This window comes from Triturus cristatus, chromosome 7, assembly GCF_964204655.1.
Source record: "Triturus cristatus chromosome 7, aTriCri1.1, whole genome shotgun sequence".
Classification (NCBI taxonomy): Eukaryota; Metazoa; Chordata; class Amphibia; order Caudata; family Salamandridae; genus Triturus; species Triturus cristatus.
The window spans coordinates 379,526,714-379,544,938 of record NC_140590.1 but is presented as its reverse complement, the minus strand read 5'-3'; the positions used below and the strand labels follow the sequence as shown (position 1 = coordinate 379,544,938).

The 18,225-nt window shown below is 51.7% G+C and overlaps 2 protein-coding genes across 8 annotated transcripts in view; both read left to right on the top strand.

Annotated features, from left to right (window-relative positions):
• Positions 1-18,225, top strand: part of EPN1 (epsin 1) — a 336,950-nt gene that overhangs the window by 7,038 nt on the left and 311,687 nt on the right. The gene's annotated exons all lie outside the window — the stretch shown is intronic.
• On the top strand, positions 1,052-6,711 carry LOC146809726 (uncharacterized). Its single transcript, XM_085616566.1, has 2 exons — positions 1,052-6,474; positions 6,565-6,711. The coding sequence occupies exon 1, from the start codon at positions 4,047-4,049 to the stop codon at positions 6,441-6,443; it is 2,397 nt and encodes a 798-aa protein (XP_085472692.1). The 5' UTR covers positions 1,052-4,046; the 3' UTR covers positions 6,444-6,474; positions 6,565-6,711.

The following is an 18,225-nucleotide window of genomic DNA, read 5'->3' as shown; positions in this document are numbered from 1 at the left end:
AAGGGGCTCGACGCTGGAACTTAATGACCTCCTGCTCCCAAATGAGACCCACTTGCCTAATCAACAAGCATTGGCAGTGCCAATAGGTCTCGCCATATATTGGAGTTTAATATATAAAAAGTATTAAAGAGCAGTGAAAGTATTAAAGAGCAGTGGTAGCAAAACGGAAAACAAACCCCGACAATGTCAACAGAAAAGGAAAAAATGAATGATCTATCGGATTTTTTTAATAACACGCAATGCTTAATATTAGTAATATAAAATGCTCCGTGGTTTTTTAATATTATTTTTAGGTTGGACTGTTTGGTATAGTTGTATTAATCACACTAACAGACACCGCGTTAATTGGGCCGGGTCCTGCCGGTGCTCACCATTGTTAACCCTAAAAAGCTGGTGCCGAAGCAACTGCATATGCAGTGCGATTTACTTCCAGCCATAGCCTACATGACTCCAGCATCTTTGCCCATGTCTGCTGCAAAACTGAAAACAAACCCCGACAAAGTGAAAAGAGAAGGAAAAAAAATGCTCTAACGTATTTTTTAATAACACCAGCTTTAATTGGCCCAGGTCCTGCTGGTGCTCACCATCGTTGGCTCTAAAAAGTGCATATGCACTGCGATTTACTTCCAGCCACACCTTACATGAACCCAGCATCTCTGCCCATGTTCGCTGGCAAAACGGAAAACAACACGCAACAACTTACACAGAAAAGGAAACTAAAAACGCTCTACCGTATTATTTAATTAATAACACGCAATGTTTAATATTAGTAAAATAAAATGGTTCGAGGCATGTGGGCTGCTGAATTCATATCTGTGCATAGATCGCCGCCTAGTGTTGGGTCCGGATGTTTGCACGTTGTTGTCCTGGAAGAGTCTTTGAAGTATCCTGGGATAGGTGACTCCTCCCCTGGACTACAGTGCGCATGGGCATCCTCTCCATCCTCAGATTGTTTTTTTCCGCCATTGGGTTCGGATGTGCTTATCTTGACTCAAGTTAGGAAAAACTTTTTTCAGGCCAAAAGGCCTTTAGTTCGCGTCGGTTCTGTTTTGCAGCGTGAATCTTTCTGGATTCACTATGCTGTGCATTATTCCGCGATCTTGTGGTTGGGTCCGGATTCGTAGTCTTTTCTTTTTTTTTTTTTTTTTTTTTTGTAGCCCAGGTGGGCGTCGACGTACACCATTTGGTGCACCTCCCGTGACGTCGTCGTGAAGTCCCACCTTTGGGGCGCCATCTTCAGATTCTTTTTTCCGCCGTTGGGTCTGGATCGTCATCGGGAAGCTCCAGAATTACACTCGAAGGAAGAAGGAAGAAAAGCGAGTTTCGTCGATAGAAACAATAGAAGATATCAGGAAAGGAAAAGATTTCAGCAGGAGCGCGAAGAAAGGAGGACCAGCACCCTTTTTCTTCGACGGCCTTGGAGAATGCACGCTCAGAGACCCTGAGCGCAATGGACAAGACGCCATTCAAGTTCTGCCCAAACTGCCACCACAAGTTCGCGCAGAAAGACCAGCATCCGGTCTGCAACCTCTGCCTACCGGTCGATCACCAGAGTATCGACTGCAACGCCTGCTCAGCCTTCGCGCCGAAGACACTCAGGGTGAGAGAGCGGCAGAGAAGGGCCAACGCCAGCATGGATGGCAAGGGGAAGCCCCCGACGCTCTACGCTCTGGGCCTCTCCTCGGACGACGAGGACAACGACGCCGAGACAGCCGAAAACTTCACGGTCGTAGAGACCGACAAGAAAAAAGAAGACTAGGTAAGAGAATCGTCGAGCGCAAAACAGAAAGTACCTCGACAACACGAGGGTGACTCGAGAAAATCTGAGTCAAAGTCCACGAAGGGAGCCCCGACGCCGAAAACTTCGACGTCCAAAGGGGGAACCACGGACAAGAGGCCGAGCGGATCCTTAGATAAGGACTCACTGGTGCCGAAAGACGCCGAAAGGCAAGGGTCGTCGAAAGCATCCCATGAAACGGGCCGATCGACGCAGAAAGAACGTTCGACGTCGACGCAAGTTTCATCGAAAAGACCCGCGGTCGACGCCGAAAGCATCTCCGAGATGGAGAAAAAGAAGAGGCGGCTCGAGGCTGAAATGGAGAACATCCTTCAAAGAAAGAAGGAGTTCGACGCCAGAATGAAGGAATTCAAGATTCCAACGGTTTCATCAGCGGACGTCGGTGAGGTCGAAGACGAGTTCGACGCCGAAGGGCTGACAAGAGAACTCGAAGAGGAAGAAGAGCCCTATTATGAGGGAGAAGCCGAGGAAGAAGACCAACGGTCGTTCTACGAATCGGCGGCATCTACCAGCAACGACGTCGAATGGCACGATCTCGACACCGAAAATCCGGAGGAGCCCGTGGACACGTACCCTTCGAGGCCTTCGCCACCCGACGACATCGGGGTCTACAATATGGTGGTCAGGAGCGCAGCAATGGCCTTCGGCGTCAAACTCGACGAGGAGAAACCGAAAGCCGATTTTCTCGCCGAGACACTGCTCCCCATCCAGACAAGGAGCCAGTTCCTCCCCATGCTACAAAGCGTGATGAATCAGGGGAGAGAAGCCTTCAAGGAACCTGCGACCTGCCGGTCGATCACGCCCAGGACAGAGAAGAAATATAAGCACTCCTCCCTGGACCCCCCTTACATCAAGGGTAGCGTGACCGCGGACTCCATCATAGCCTCCACGGCCAGGAGAAGGGCCAACGTACCAGCAACTTCGGGCCCACCCCCGGATAAGGAGAGCAGGAGGATTGACCTCACAGGAAGAAAGGTCGAGAGGAACGCCGCAATGCACTGGCGCATGGCGAATTCAAATGCACTCCTCAATAGACACCAATACCAGCACTGGGATGAGATGGGGGAGTTAGTAAAGCACCTCCCCGAAGAATACCAGCAGAGAGCCTCTCACCTGATAGATGAAGGCAAAAACATCGCCAACTCCTGTATAAAGACGGCGTTGGATGGGGCAGAGACTTCAGCAAGACTCATGGCCATAGGGGTCACAGAGAGGAGGCATGCATGGCTAAGAATCTCGGGATTCAAACCGGAAGTGCAGAACAACATCCTTGGCACCCCCTTCAATGGAGAGACACTGTTCGGAGCAACAGTGGACGACAAGCTCACCCAGCTGAAAAAAGAAAACGAGACGGCGAGGTCCATGGGGGCCCTACAGCTGAGGGGAATGAGGCGAGGAAATCCCTCGAAGACCCTACGGTAGGGGAGGAAGCCAGCAGGGGACGTCGCACCAGGCGTTCCAACAAAGTCAGCAGGGTGAAGGTCACGGACAAGGTCAGCAGAAGCAAAACTGGCAATATCAACCTCGGGGCCAGTCCTTTCGCGGGAGAGGGAACGGACGTGGCCAAAGGAGGAGAGGGGGCGAACAGCCCTCGGCGAAATGACTCAGCACGCAAGAGGACGCCTACCCTCGTCAGGACCCCAAGGGTGAGGCGCAGAAAAGTGTCATCAGGGGGAAGAGAAAATTCAAGAGCCTACGAGCATACGACACCAGTAGGCGGGAGACTGAGGTTCTACCTTCAGGAGTGGCGGCGTATAACCACAGACAAGTGGATACGGAACGTTGTGCAGTACGGGTACTGCGTAGATTTGGAGAAAAGACCTCCAAACAGGAAACCAAGGGGAAGACTGAGATCGGCCCAAGAACTGGCAATACTCAGAGAAGAAACGCGGAAACTCCTGCAAAAGGGAGCCATAGAGACAGTGCCGTTCAGAGAACGCAACAAAGGGGTCTACTCAAACTACTTCGTGGTTCCGAAGGTAGACGGAGACCTCAGACCCATACTAGACCTCCGTTACCTAAACAAGTTCATCAGAACGCAAAGGTTCAAAATGACTTCACTGCAGGAGGTTCTGCCACAGATAAGAGAAGGGGACTTCATGGTCACCGTGGACCTCAAGGATGCCTATCTTCACATCCCAATAAACAGAAGGCACAAGGGCCTTCTAAGATTCAACATCGAACAAGAACACTACCAGTTCACGACCCTGGCCTTCGGATTAAAATCAGCACCAAGGGTCTTTACAAAATGCCTGTCGGCGGTAGCGGCGCACCTACGAAGGCAGGGAATACATGTCTACCCCTACTTGGACGACTGGCTGGTCAAGGCAAACTCACGCGGAAAGTGCGAGAGGCACGCAAAACGCGTAACAGACACCCTCACAAATCTGGGATTCTCGATCCACTGGGGAAAATCATCGATGGAACCGGAGCAGGTGAAGATTTTCCTGGGGGCAAAGATCAACTCCCGCAACAGTACAGTAGTGCCCAGCGAGAGGAGGACAGAGGCTCTACTGAAGGAGGCGAAGCTCTACCAGAAGGGGCGAGCTCTGACAGTGAGGGCTGTGAGCAAGATGATGGGGATGATGGCGTCCTGTATCCAGCTGGTGCCGAATGTACGCCTGCACATGAGACCATTCCAGGAATGGCTACAACAACAATGGTCACAAGCAAACGGAAGTTGGGAGGATCTAGTGGTTGTTACGCACGCAGTGCAGGAGGAGATAACTTGGTGGAACAGAGACAACATAACAGCAGGGAGAAGCCTGACACCACCAATCCCAACAGTGACCATTACCACGGATGCATCGCTGAAGGGATGGGGAGCGCACATGGACAACCTCAGAGTGAGGGGTCTATGGGCCCCAGCAGATGCGGTCCGCCATATCAACTACCTCGAGTTGAAAACAATCCTGCTAGCCCTGAAGGCATTCCAGAGGCACCTGTTCAACAAGAGGGTGTTGGTCCAAACAGACAACACCACGGCGATGTTCTACATCAACAAACAAGGGGGGACACAGTCGTTCCCGCTCTCATCCCTAGCTCAGGAGATTTGGAGATGGGCCATACCTCTCAGGATAGATCTACTGGCAATTCACCTACCGGGGAAGGACAATGTGGAGGCAGACTGGCTAAGCAGGCAGACCTCAGCATCACACGAGTGGGAGCTCAATGGCCAGGAAACGGAGAAACTCTTCCGGAGATGGGGGACTCCCACAATAGACCTTTTTGCAACACGCCACAATGCAAAATGCCAAAGCTTCGCGTCCAGGCAACCAGATCAGCAATCCAATGGAAATGCCCTATGGATAAGCTGGTCGAGGACATTTGCCTACGCCTTTCCACCGATACCCCTGTTGCACAGAGTGCTCGACAAGTGCAGAACCAGCAACATGACCCTGATCTTGGCGGCTCCGCAGTGGGCGAGGCAGACATGGTTCTCACAAATTCAGGAAATGGCACAAGGCGACCCATACAGGTTCGAGAGGAGGAAGGACCTGCTCTCAATGCAAAACGGAGAGGTCCTGCACCCAGAGCCAGAGACCCTCAACCTGGCGGCGTGGCTCCTGAAGACCTAGAGTTCGCACACTTAAGATTGCCGCCGAGCACGATGCGAGTGCTACGGGAGGCGAGGAAACCAACTACACGAAAATGCTACAGCGCAAAATGGAAGAGGTTCACTGTGTGGTGCGGGAAAAAGGGCCTGCAAAACAGAATGACAAGAGACTCAACAGTACTGAGGTACCTCACACACCTTCTAAAGAGTAACCTCTGCTCGAGCTCACTAAGGGTACACCTAGCGGCCATCGTGGCCTACACCAGAGGTGAAAAAGGTGGAAGTTTCTTCAGCTCGCAGGTGGTGAGGAGATTCATGGAAGGAGCCAAAAGGATGGCCCCCCCGAAAAGGTTGCCGCCGCCGGCATGGAATCTTAATGTGGTCCTGACGGAGCTCATGAAGGCACCGTTTGAACCCATTCACAAGGCCACACTGCAGATGTTGACTATGAAAACAGCCTTTCTGGTGGCCATAACATCACTACGCAGGGTGAGCGAGCTTCAAGCACTAACGCTGCAGGAACCCTACATTCAGATTCACAAAGATAGAATAGTCCTGAGAACGGACCCACACTTCATGCCCAAGGTAGTGTCGGCGTTCCACATAAATCAGACTATCCAGATACCAAGTTTCTTCCAAAACCCGACTACAAACGCAGAAAAGGCACTGCACACCCTCGATGCCAGAAGAGCGGTGATGCACTACATTGAGAGAACCAAAGAACTCAGGAAGTCGAAACAGCTGTTTGTGTCCTTTGCTACTAGCTTCATGGGTAGACCAGTGACTAAGGGCACCATCGCAAGGTGGATTGCCCTCACTATTCAATTCTGCCACAAACAGGCTGGACAGGAGCTAGCGGAGGGGCCGCAGGCTCACTCCACAAGGAAGAAAGGGGCCACCGTGGCCTTCCTGGCGAACACGCCCATCCAGGACATATGCCTCGCGGCAACTTGGGCATCTGTGCACACGTTCACGAAACACTACTGCGTGGACATTCAGATGAACAGGGAAGCACAGGTTGGACAGAAGGTGCTTCAGCACATTTTCAACGACCAACGCTCATCTACCACCCAGCCGCCACAGAAATAGGAAAACCGCTACAAAATCGATGCACAGCATAGTGAATCCAGAAAGATTCACGCTGCAAAACGAATAGTTTCTTACCTGTCGGTGTAGTTTTGCAGCTTGAAGATCTTTCTGGATTCACTAGCGAACCCACCCACCTCCGCCAGGAAGATGAGGCTGGAGGAAGAGGGGGTAAAATGGAAAAGATCAAAGAAATACAAACATACAGATAAAGGGACAAGAAGGATTAATCAATCGCCTAGGGTTAAAAAAAAAAAAAAAAAAAAAGAAAGAGGAAGGAAAAAAGAACCCGAAGATGGCGCCCCAAAGGTGGGACTTCCGCAGGAAGCACGACGACGTCACGGGAGGTGCACCAAATGGTGTACGTCGACGCCCACCTGGGCTACAAAAAAAAAAAAAAAAAACAAAGAAAAGACTACGAATCCGGACCCAACCACAAGATCGCGGAATAATGCACAGCATAGTGAATCCAGAAAGATCTTCAAGCTGCAAAACTACACCGACAGGTAAGAAACTATTCGTTCCCGATCGGTATCGATAGTTATTTGTTAGTTTACTAACTTCAAGACCAACTCTTTTCGCATCATATCCGACCATCGACCCGACTTCGACGATGGAATCGAGGACACCATTCAAGCGGTGTCCTGTATGCAATGCGAAATATCCCCATGTCGACGTCCACCCGGTGTGCAACAAATGCCTTTCACCGGATCACGACGAGTCCACATGTATGGCCTGTGCCCGATTCCGATCCAAAAAGACTCTCCGGAATCGACGAGCAGCGAGACTTGAAGCGCAGCAAGCGGCACCGGCCCCGACCAACATCTTCAGCGCCGAGGACGAAGATGTGGAAGACGTGGAGAACCTACCCTCCAGCCCCGCTTCCGAACGCAACTCCGGATCGGAAGACATCGAAGAACAACTCTTTCACAGAGACGAAGCCGACACCGAGGTAGGAGACTACAATGAGGCCTTGGGGGCCGAAGAGAGTAGCTCCGGTGACGAGCAAGGCCTACCCGTACAGACGGAGGATATCCCAGTGCGTCAGTCTATGGCTCCGGTCGAGGGATCGCCTTCGGGCCTTACCCAAGACCTATCCCGCAGTTCTTCGGCCCCGCCCTCTGGCCCGGCCTCGGACATTCAGCGGCAGCCATTACTACCCAAAACGACTGGTTTCCCTTCATCGAAACCGAAAGCCGTATCGGTTCCACAGAAACCGAAACTGAAAGTAACACTGGTCGGATCGAGGCCCACCACACCTTCGACGCCAGCCAAACCCGTCGGCACCGACCGCACCAAACGGGACTTCGGTGCTGAGCTCGCAGCAGCCGACGTCGGCGCCGACACACGGAAAAAGGCCATCGGTGCCGCCAAACCGCCTCGGCTCCCGGCACCGAAACAATCGGCTCCAGCCACAATGGTCAAAATAGCTGCTGCGTCTCACACTACTTCGAAAGCAGCACCAAAGGCACAATCATCGACGCCGTCGACAGCTACTACCTCTCCTCGACTCGATGACCCCGTGGTGCCGAAAAAGTCCACGCCTGCCTCTACAGAACCGGTCGGCGCCAAAGAACCGTCGGCGTTCCAGGTGCGGCAAGTTGCAGCGTCCTTGCAACGCATCAAAGCAAAGGCAGCCCTACAGGACCCTTCAGGCTCCGAGCCGAAAAAAGCTCAAAAAGCTTCTCCGGCACCGGCCAACATCACTTTTGGCCTGCCGCCATCCACAGCACCCAAACTGTTCGAAATCAGAACACGTGTCACCCACACTAGGATCACGCCTGCCGAACGCTCTCCTACGGAGACGTCACCATCCCACATCATCGATGCCAACACCGGCAGAATGATGCTCCACAAGCGGAGGATAACTTCCGAGCCAGCTTTGGACTCCTACCGGATCCCTCTAAAGAAAAAGCTGCCAGTGGATTCGGAACCACTTCTTTACGAACCTCTCCATACCTCTTACCAAGATCCACAGTCCTTCTCTCCGACACACTCCGAAACCGACGTTTTGGAGGACTACATGGGTGACCACGTCCCCTACCCCGCAGAGATGGACCCTGACGGCCAACAGGACCCTGATCAGGCTTGGGATGACCCTGCAGACCCGGGTGCACATATGGATACACAGGACACGCAGCTATATGGCGCGAAAACATCTCCCACAGAGGACACTGCCGCATTCAACGCCCTTATTGAACGTGCTGCGGCCAATCATGGTGTGCAACTCCACTCCGACACAATCAAGGACGATTTTCTAATGGATACTTTCGCATCCTCAGAACGGAATATCAAAACTCTACCCATGTTGAAAGGTGTCCTCAAACCAGCAAAGGACATTTTCAAAGAACCAACCAGGGCACGAGTAATAAACCCCAGGATCGACAAGAAATATAGGTCGGCGCCTGGGGACCCTACCTACATTAGAGGCCAGTTGCCTCTGCATTCCATCGTAGTCGCCAATGCTCGCAAACGGGCGCACTCACAGACAACTGGGGATGCTCCTCCCCCGGACAAAGAGTCCAAGGTGCTAGAGACCTCCGGAAAAAGGATTGCAGCCCAGGCAGCTAACATATGGCGTATTGCCAATACGCAGGCGCTCCTAGCTCGCTACGATCGCGCACACTATGGCACATTAGAAACATTACTCCAACATCTCCCTGACCAATACATCCTCATCAGGGAGGGACAACTCCTCACTAAAGCATCCATTAAGTGTGCACTGGATGCCGCAGACACAGCTGCCAGAGCAATAAACACTAGCGTCATATTACGACGACACGCCTGGTTGCGAATCTCCGGATTCAAACCGGAGGTTCAAAATAACATCCTCAATCAGCCGGTCAACCCCGACTACTTATTCGGACCAGAGGTTGACACCACCCTAGAAAAAATAAAAAAGGACACAAAGTCCATGGGGGCTCTCCAAACGCAGACCTTTCGGAGTGGCTCCTTTCGTCGCCCCGGAAATAGAGGAGCAGGTAGAGGACAGGGGTCACAGCAAACCTACAACAAGGGCAACACCCAAAGTACCTACGATAAAAACACCCGGGGTGGATATCGTGGTTCAAGCACAAAGGGTAGAGGACGCGGATACGGCAATACCAGATCCTCTCCCAAGAACAAACAGTGACGCCCTCTCCCTTCCTCCCGACCACATAACACCTGTCGGGGGAAGGCTACAAAGGTTCCTGTCCACGTGGAACTCCATCACCACGGACAGGTGGGTCAAAGATATTATCAAACACGGTTACTGCCTAGAATTAACCTCAACTCCACCCACAATACCGCCAAGACACCGTCCTATGTCCTCAGAGCACTTAGCGCTATTACAGCAGGAAGTGCTAAGTAGGCTGCAAAAAGGCGCAATAGAGGTCGTACCCGTCCACGAGCACGGTACGGGGGTGTACTCCCTGTACTTTTTAATACCAAAGAAGGACGGGTCACTCAGACCCATACTAGACCTGAGACCCCTCAACCGCTACATTCTCTCAGAGCATTTCCACATGCTCACCCTCCAACAAGTCCTCCCATTGCTCAAACAGGGAGACTTCCTAGCCACGCTAGACCTCAAAGATGCGTATTTCCACATACCCATTCACCCATCACACAGAAAATATCTCAGGTTCACTATTCAGGGACAGCACTACCAATTCAAGGTTCTTCCCTTCGGCGTGACAACAGCGCCCAGGGTCTTCACAAAGTGCCTAGCTACAGTGGCTGCACATTTACGGAGGCAACACATTCATGTCTACCCTTACCTGGACGACTGGCTTGTTCAGGCAAAGTCAGCCCAGCAATGCGCCAGCCACATGTCCCGCACCATTCACCTCCTTCACAGCCTGGGGTTCTCACTAAATTACCCAAAATCACATCTCCGACCCGCACACGTACAACAGTACCTGGGTGCGATCATAGACACTCTGGCAGCCACAGCTCAGCCAAATTTAGTGAGGATCAACAGCATGCAAATGCTGATTTCCAAGTTCAAACCCCAACACTCCCTTCCCGCGCGAGTGTTCATGCAGTTGATGGGCATGATGGCCTCCTGCATTTTCATAGTCCCACACGCGAGACTACATATGCGCCCGCTTCAGGAGTGCTTAGCACGTCAATGGACTCAGGCTCACGGGCAACTAAAAGACCTAGTGTTGGTGAGCGGTCGGGCATACAACTCTCTGCATTGGTGGAATCCACAAAACCTTTGCAAGGGCCGACCGTTCCAAGAGCCTGTTCCACAAATAATACTGACAGCGGACGCGTCTCTCCAGGGATGGGGAGCTCATGTACTCAATTACACAGTGCAGGGACTATGGACAACACAACAAAAGAAGATGCACATCAACCTTCTAGAACTGATGGCAATCTTCCTAGCCATGAAGGCATTCAAAGTACACTTGTGCAACAAAGTCGTGTTGATCCGGACGGACAACATGACTGCCATGTACTACATACAGAAGCAGGGAGGAACACACTCTCCACAGTTGTCTCATCTGGCTCAGAGCATGTGGAAGTGGGCCATTCAGAGGAACATGTTCCTCATGGCGGAACACCTCCCCGGCAAAGACAACCAGATGGCGGATCTGCTCAGCAGACACAGCCACCAGATGCACGAGTGGGAGTTACACCCATCAGTACTCCAACCGTACTTCCAGCAGTGGGGTCACCCAGAGATAGACCTATTCGCCACAAGCAAAAACGCAAAATGCCAAAGCTTTGCCGCCAGGTTCCCACATCCGCAGTCGCAGGGCAATGCGATATGGATGAACTGGTCCGGCAGATTTGCGTATGCTTTTCCCCCGGCACCATTGATACCGCTGGTGGCTCGCAAACTCAGGCAACACTCACTAACACTAGTCCTGGTTGCTCCAACGTGGGCACGCCAGCCATGGCACACCACCTTTCTCGAACTTTCCGTGGTGCCCCATCAAAGACTGCGGATCAAACCCGCGCATTTGACGCAGAACCATGGAGAGATTCAGCACCCAGATCCGCAACAGCTGAACCTGGCAATCTGGCTCCTGAAGTCCTAGAGTTTGGCTACCTAAACCTGCCACCTGACTGTATGGACATCATTAAGGAGGCCAGGAGACCCACTACCAGGGCTTGCTATGCAGCCAAATGGAAAAGGTTCGTCATTTATTGCAATAATACTGACATTAACCCGCTAGACGCATCCATCCAAAACATAATTTGTTACCTCCTACACCTGTACCGATGCAATCTGGCATACACCTCAATACGTGTCCATTTGACCGCAATATCAGCCTATCTCCAAAACAGGCAGCACCTCTCTTTATTCAAAGTGCCTGCCATCAAAGCCTTCTTGGAGGGACTTAAACGAGTAATTCCCCCAAGACACCCACCAGCACCGGTGTGGAACCTCAACCTGGTCCTCATCCGACTGATGGGTCCACCCTTCGAACCTCTCCACTCATGTGAGATTCAATTCCTCACCTGGAAAGTAGCTTTCCTAGTGGCAATCACTTCGTTAAGAAGAGTTAGTGAACTCCAGGCACTAACCATTCAAGAGCCATTCATACAGGTTCACGCCAACAGGGTCGTACTACGTACCAACCCCAAATTCATGCCCAAAGTAATATCGCAGTTCCACATGAATCAAACTATTGAACTGCCTGTTTTCTTTCAAAACCCACAAACTGTCGCAGAAAGAGCACTCCATACACTGGATGTAAAGAGAGCCCTCATGTACTACATCGACAGGACTAAAGTCTTTAGGAAAACAAAACAACTTTTCGTTGCCTTTGCCCCACACCACAAAGGTAACGCCATCTCCAAAGCAGGTATAGCCAGATGGATCGTTAAATGTATTCAAATTTGCTATCAAAAGGCTAAACGCACATTAACGATTCCCCCACGAGCCCACTCAACACGTAAGTTAGGGGCCTCCATGGCTTTCCTTGGAAACATTCCTTTGCATGATATATGTAGAGCAGCCACCTGGTCCACTACACACATATTTACCAAACACTATTGTGTAGATGTGCAATCAAAACAGCAGGCAGCTGTAGGACAGGCTGTTCTCAAAACTCTTTTTCAGACCGCTGCAGCTGGCACTGGTAGCCGCCGCTATTAGAGGGTACTGCTATATATTCTATGCACAGATATGAATTCAGCAGCCCACATGCCTCGAACTGAATATGCTACTTACCAGTATGCATCTGTTCTTGGCATGTAGGGCTGCTGACATTCATATCGCCCTCCCTCCTCCCCGGCGCCTGTAGCAGCTGCAGCTCTCAGAATTACTGTAAGCCTGGTCATCACTTTCTATATCTACTCCATCACTGCCACAATGGCGAAAAACAATCTGAGGATGGAGAGGATGCCCATGCGCACTGTAGTCCAGGGGAGGAGTCACCTATCCCAGGATACTTCGAAGACTCTTCCAGGACAACAACGTGCAAACATCCGGACCCAACACTAGGCGGCGATCTATGCACAGATATGAATGTCAGCAGCCCTACATGCCAAGAACAGATGCATACTGGTAAGTAGCATATTCACTCCGTGGTTTTGTAATATCATTTTTAAGTTTGACTGTTGGAATAAGTCATACTGCAGATACCATCAGGATAATTCATAACAGATGCACGTTAAAACATTAACAAAGGCACAGGGCTTTCTTAGGTCAGAATTGAAGTGAAACTGTAGTCCCGATAAGGATAATTGCTAATAGATGCACGTCTTTGTAAACCGGGGATATCACACGCTGCACAGTGTGATGGCCAAACTAAATACTCACTAAGTGAAATCGCCAGAAGGAGAGAAGGGAGGGACTTTTACAACCCAACACCAATACAAAGGCTACATTTTTGAATGGCACAGCCAATATAAAGCAGTTAATTTTTTAATACACATAGAATACACTACAACATGTCTTGCAGACAGCGCAAGCGCTGTCTAGGCTCGACCTAAAAAGGGATATTTCTGTGGGATCAGTGTGCCACACATGAGGAGCTTGGGAACAGAAATCTTCCCGCTGTGGTCTCCCAGTAACCTCTTCTCACAATTGTCGTCCTCGTCAAACCAATGGACCTTGTATTGAAGGTCGGCTGCCTTGTAATACAACTCTAGGTTTGGGAAGTTCAATGCTTCCTCGGTCCAAGGTCTGCTTTAGCATGGTCAGTCCCATTCTCTTCCGTTTCGCAGCCCATGATAGATCTACTATTATACTGTCCAGTTCCCTGAAGTAGCTCTGGGTAATATCATAGAGAGTGCCCTGCAGAATGTAGTCATCGAGGTAGCACCATTTTCACATGGACTGTTCGTCCCATCAATATAAAGGGGACATCTCTCCAGAATCGTACCAAGGCTCGCAGCCCGCGTTCACCTTGCCAGTATTCATGTCCAGGAATCGTTGTTTCTCATTAGCTATCCTAACTCCTAGGTAACATACACCCTCTGGACTCCATAGCAGTGCAAGCCCCGTAAGGGTTGTGTAGTCCTCCGTTGACAGACTTCCAAGCGGGAACAACAGAGACTTCTGGGCGGTAACTGAGAGTCCAGACCTCTCTGCAAACTCCTACAAGGCTGCCAAGTGTACCGTTATGGCCCCCGCCGGATCAAACCGATACACCAGGGCATCGTCGCCATATAACAAGATCTTGTGTATAGTGTCTCCTATCGGAATCCCCACAGGGTGCTAGTCTCTGCCGCAGCATCGCTGCCAGTGGTGCAGTCGCCAGCGCAAATAGCGGCGATAGTGGGCAGCCCTGTTTTGTGCTACGGTGCAACAAAAAGGCCGCAGAAACTAAGTCACCTGTCTGGACTCTGGCTCTAGGATCTGTATGCAATAACTAGCCATAAAATTTACTTGGGTCCAAAGCCCACTCGAAGACCTTCCAAATTTTGCCCCACGCAACAAAATCAAATGCCTGCTCTATGTTAAGGAATGCTAGCACATAGGGACCTTCTTGTATACTAGGGGCGTGGAGCACGTAAAACAGTCTGCGTAAATTATGCATGGTTCTTCTCTTCCGGATACACCCACACTGGTCTTCGTGCACTAGGATGGGTAGATGAGGGTGCAGCCGAGAAGCCAGCAGGCCACTCAGTATCTTAATATCCACATTAAACATGGAAAGCAGTCTATAAGACGTTGCTTCCTCCACTGCCTTGCCTGTTTTCGGCATCAGCACCATGAGTGCCTCAAGCATAGTGACCAGGAGGTGCCCAAGTTGATACGCCTCATAGTACACCTCCAGTAGTTTATCAACCACCAGATAAGCATGCTTGTGGTGAAATTCTGCCGATTGGACATCACCTACTGGCGTCTTTGCCATTTTCTGATGTCTCAGAGATGCCAAGATCTCCTCTTTCATCATATCTGCATCAAGTGCCTCCCTCTCCTCTGTTCCGGGCCGGGGGAGGTCTGCCCCAGCACCTTGTGGCGTCCTTTTTTTCTCTCAGCATATGTTCTCTCACGGTGGGTTTGCAACACCTTGTTTATAGCTACTTGTGAGGTGATCAATTTATCTCCCGAATCTCGTAAGGCCAATATTGGCTCCTGTGATTCCTGCTGCCTCGCCAGCCTTGCCATCATGGTTCCTGTGTTATCTCCCTCGGCATGGAGTCTGTCTGTAAGTAGTATATGTATATTCTTCCAGTCTGTGCCAGTCATCTAGCACTGCTGTACAGGTGAGCCTCTATTCCTCCAGCCAAGGCCAGAGTGTCTTTTCTATGTCTGAGAGCTTGGCCTCATTCTTTTCTAAGTCATGCACCAGTTGTTGCTTTACCCCGTACGTAGTGTGCAAGGACACCCCTCGAAGCACCACTTTCATGGCATCCAAGTCGTGGGCCCTACCGCCGGAACTACCTCAGCCTGAAAATGATGATAAAGTGCCTCCCGGACCGTGGCAGCAAACATTGGGCCCGTCAATGCCTCTGCCTGCAAACGCCACAGCGGCACAGCAGGATGTATGCGTCCCCTTACCAGTGATATTAACAGTGGGTAGGGGTCAGAAATGTATCTCGCCAGATAGGTTTGAGTGTTCCGAAGTAAGGAGACCATAATCTAGGCTGCTATACGTACCCACAGCAGGTGTATAACAAGAGAATACTCTAGAGCCTGGGTCTCTATCCCTCCACATATCTAATAGGCAAAAGTTCTGCGTCAATACTCGGAGTTGGGCAGTCATATGGGCCTTCGTTTAAGCCTTCGGAGGTTCACTATCTAATGTCGCATCTAGCCACAGTAGGAAACATTTTCAGTTTTGAGAAATAGGGCAGCCACCTCAGTAAAAAAAGTGTGGACAGTCAATATTGGGAGTATATTCCCTTTGGCGCGCAAAGGCAAGCCCATCTGCGCTCGTCTGCACCTGGACCGCGCCCAGCGCCAAGCCCCCTGGCCCCTGTGAATGCGACGACGCCCGCCGCCTCTACGACGCCAGCACCCTCCATGCACTCAACGCTGGCCGTTTACACACCTGCTTCTGGGCCACCCCAAAGCACACCCAAGGACCCTTCTCCTGCCGGAACTGCAACTACACCAGCCTCCAAACCACCACCATACCCACCGGGGCAGGACGCAACAGCCTCCGATGCCTTCTACTCAACACCGGTTCCGGCCGCAAACACGCCATCGAACTCTGGGACCTACTCGACTCCACCTCCCCAGACGTCGCCTTCCTGACGGAGACCTGGATGAACCCCTCCTCGGCACCCGTCATCGCCATAGCCATCCTTGATGGCCACAAGATCACCCGCAGGGACTGCACCAACGGAACAGGAACAGGAGGAGGAATCGCCATCGTCCACAGAAACACCCTCAGAATCTCGACCAGCACCGACGACACGCTCATCACTGCCGAACACCTGCACTTCCAGATCCACACCGACCCCAACACCACCGTCCGAGGAACCCTCATCTACAGACCCCCCCGGCCACAGTTCAGCGACTCCATCGCCGTCTTCGTCAGCACACATGCCCTCGCGTCCACGGACTAAATCCTCCTCGGAGACCTGAACTTCCACCTCAAGAACACCAATGACAGCAACTCCACCACCCTGCTCGCCAACCTCGGACTCAAACAGCTTGTCACGACTCCCACCCACTCTGCCGGATACACGCTCTGCCCCATCTTCTCAGCCAGGAACCACGTCACCTTCAGCCACACCACCAAACTCCACTGGACCGACCACCGCTGGGTCCACTTCACCTTCGAGAAGCCTACCATGCACCACCGCACACAACGGGCCCCCCACCGCACCTGGAGCAAAGTCACCGAAGACCAGCTATTCACCACCCTCGCCCGAAACACACCGACTGACACTACCGACACTGACTCCGCCGCCCTCAACCTCAGGCGATGGATTGACGACTGCGCCAACACACTCGCCCCGATCAAGAAACCCTCAAACAGACGCACAGACAGAAAAGCCATCTGGTTCACCGCCGACCTCCAGGCATCCAAGCAGGCCTGCCGTAGGCTCGAGAAGAAGTGGCACCACGAACAGACACCGGCCCGCAACACAGCCTACAAGAGCGCCATCCGAGACACCACCAACTCATCCGAATCGCCAAAAGGACCTCCTTCAAAGAGCGCATCGACAACAATGCACAAAACAGCAAAGAACTCTTCAACATCGTGAAGGAACTCTCCAACCCCAGCTCCAACTCCGACATCCCGCCATCACAATACCTCTGCGACTTCCTAGCCACCTTCTTCCACCGCACATCAAAATCATGAACACCATCCACTCCGGTTCTCCATCCGACCCCTGCCTGCACTACATCTTCAACAAAGCAAGCTCCACCATCGCGCCCCAGCTTCGCAAGATCATCAGCACGCACGCAACCTAGGAGTCATCCTGGGCTCCGCATTGTCAATGACCCAGCAAGTGAACGCCGTCTCCTCCTCCTGTTTCAACACCGTCCGCATGCTCCGCAAGATCTACAGATGGATCACCACTGGTACCAGAAGGACAGTCACCCAGGCCCTCGTCAGCAGCAGACTGGACTACGGCAGCGCTCTCTACGCAGGAACCTCAGCCAAACTCCAGAAACTACTACAACGCATACAGAACGCCTCTGCACGCCTCATCCTCGACATCCCCACAGCCACATCACAGCCCACCTGACAGACCTGCACTGGCTCCCCGTCAACAAGAGGATCACCTTCAAGCTCCTCACCCACTCTCACAGAGCTCTTCACAATACCGGACCAGCATACCTCAACAAACTCCTAACCTTCTACACCCTAACCGCCAGCTTCGCTCCGCTGACCTCGCCAACTCAAGACCTGGCTGTTTGAGCAGTAGCAGCACCCCCGAACCCCCCCCCCCCCCCCCCCCCCCCGGTCCCCCCAGTGCCTTGAGACCCTCACGGGTTAGTAGTGCGCTCTACAAATGTACTGATTGATTTATTGAGCATATACATTCATAAAACAAACAGATCTCTTGTCCATCCAGAACTCTGTACAGCATCACAGAGCGGCCCTCGAGGTCCACCACATGCCCCTTGTGTTGAAATGGCACCCAAATCATAACCCCCCCCCCCCTTGCAAAGCCTGAAAATGATGTGACATAGTTGTCCCCTCCAGCGTCTACGTAGACTGGGAACACAAGCCCCCCCACACATGTGCATCTTGCAAAAAGGCAATCCAAACCTGATTTTGTTTGAGGTATACATGTATTCTGTGGCGTTTTTCTAGTTAGGCCAGTCCCCTGACATTCAACGTCAGGATTTTGAATGTCCCCTCAGCCATCATCGAAATTGTAGTAGTAGAAGGCTTTATTCGAGTTATAAACTCATAAAAGCACAACA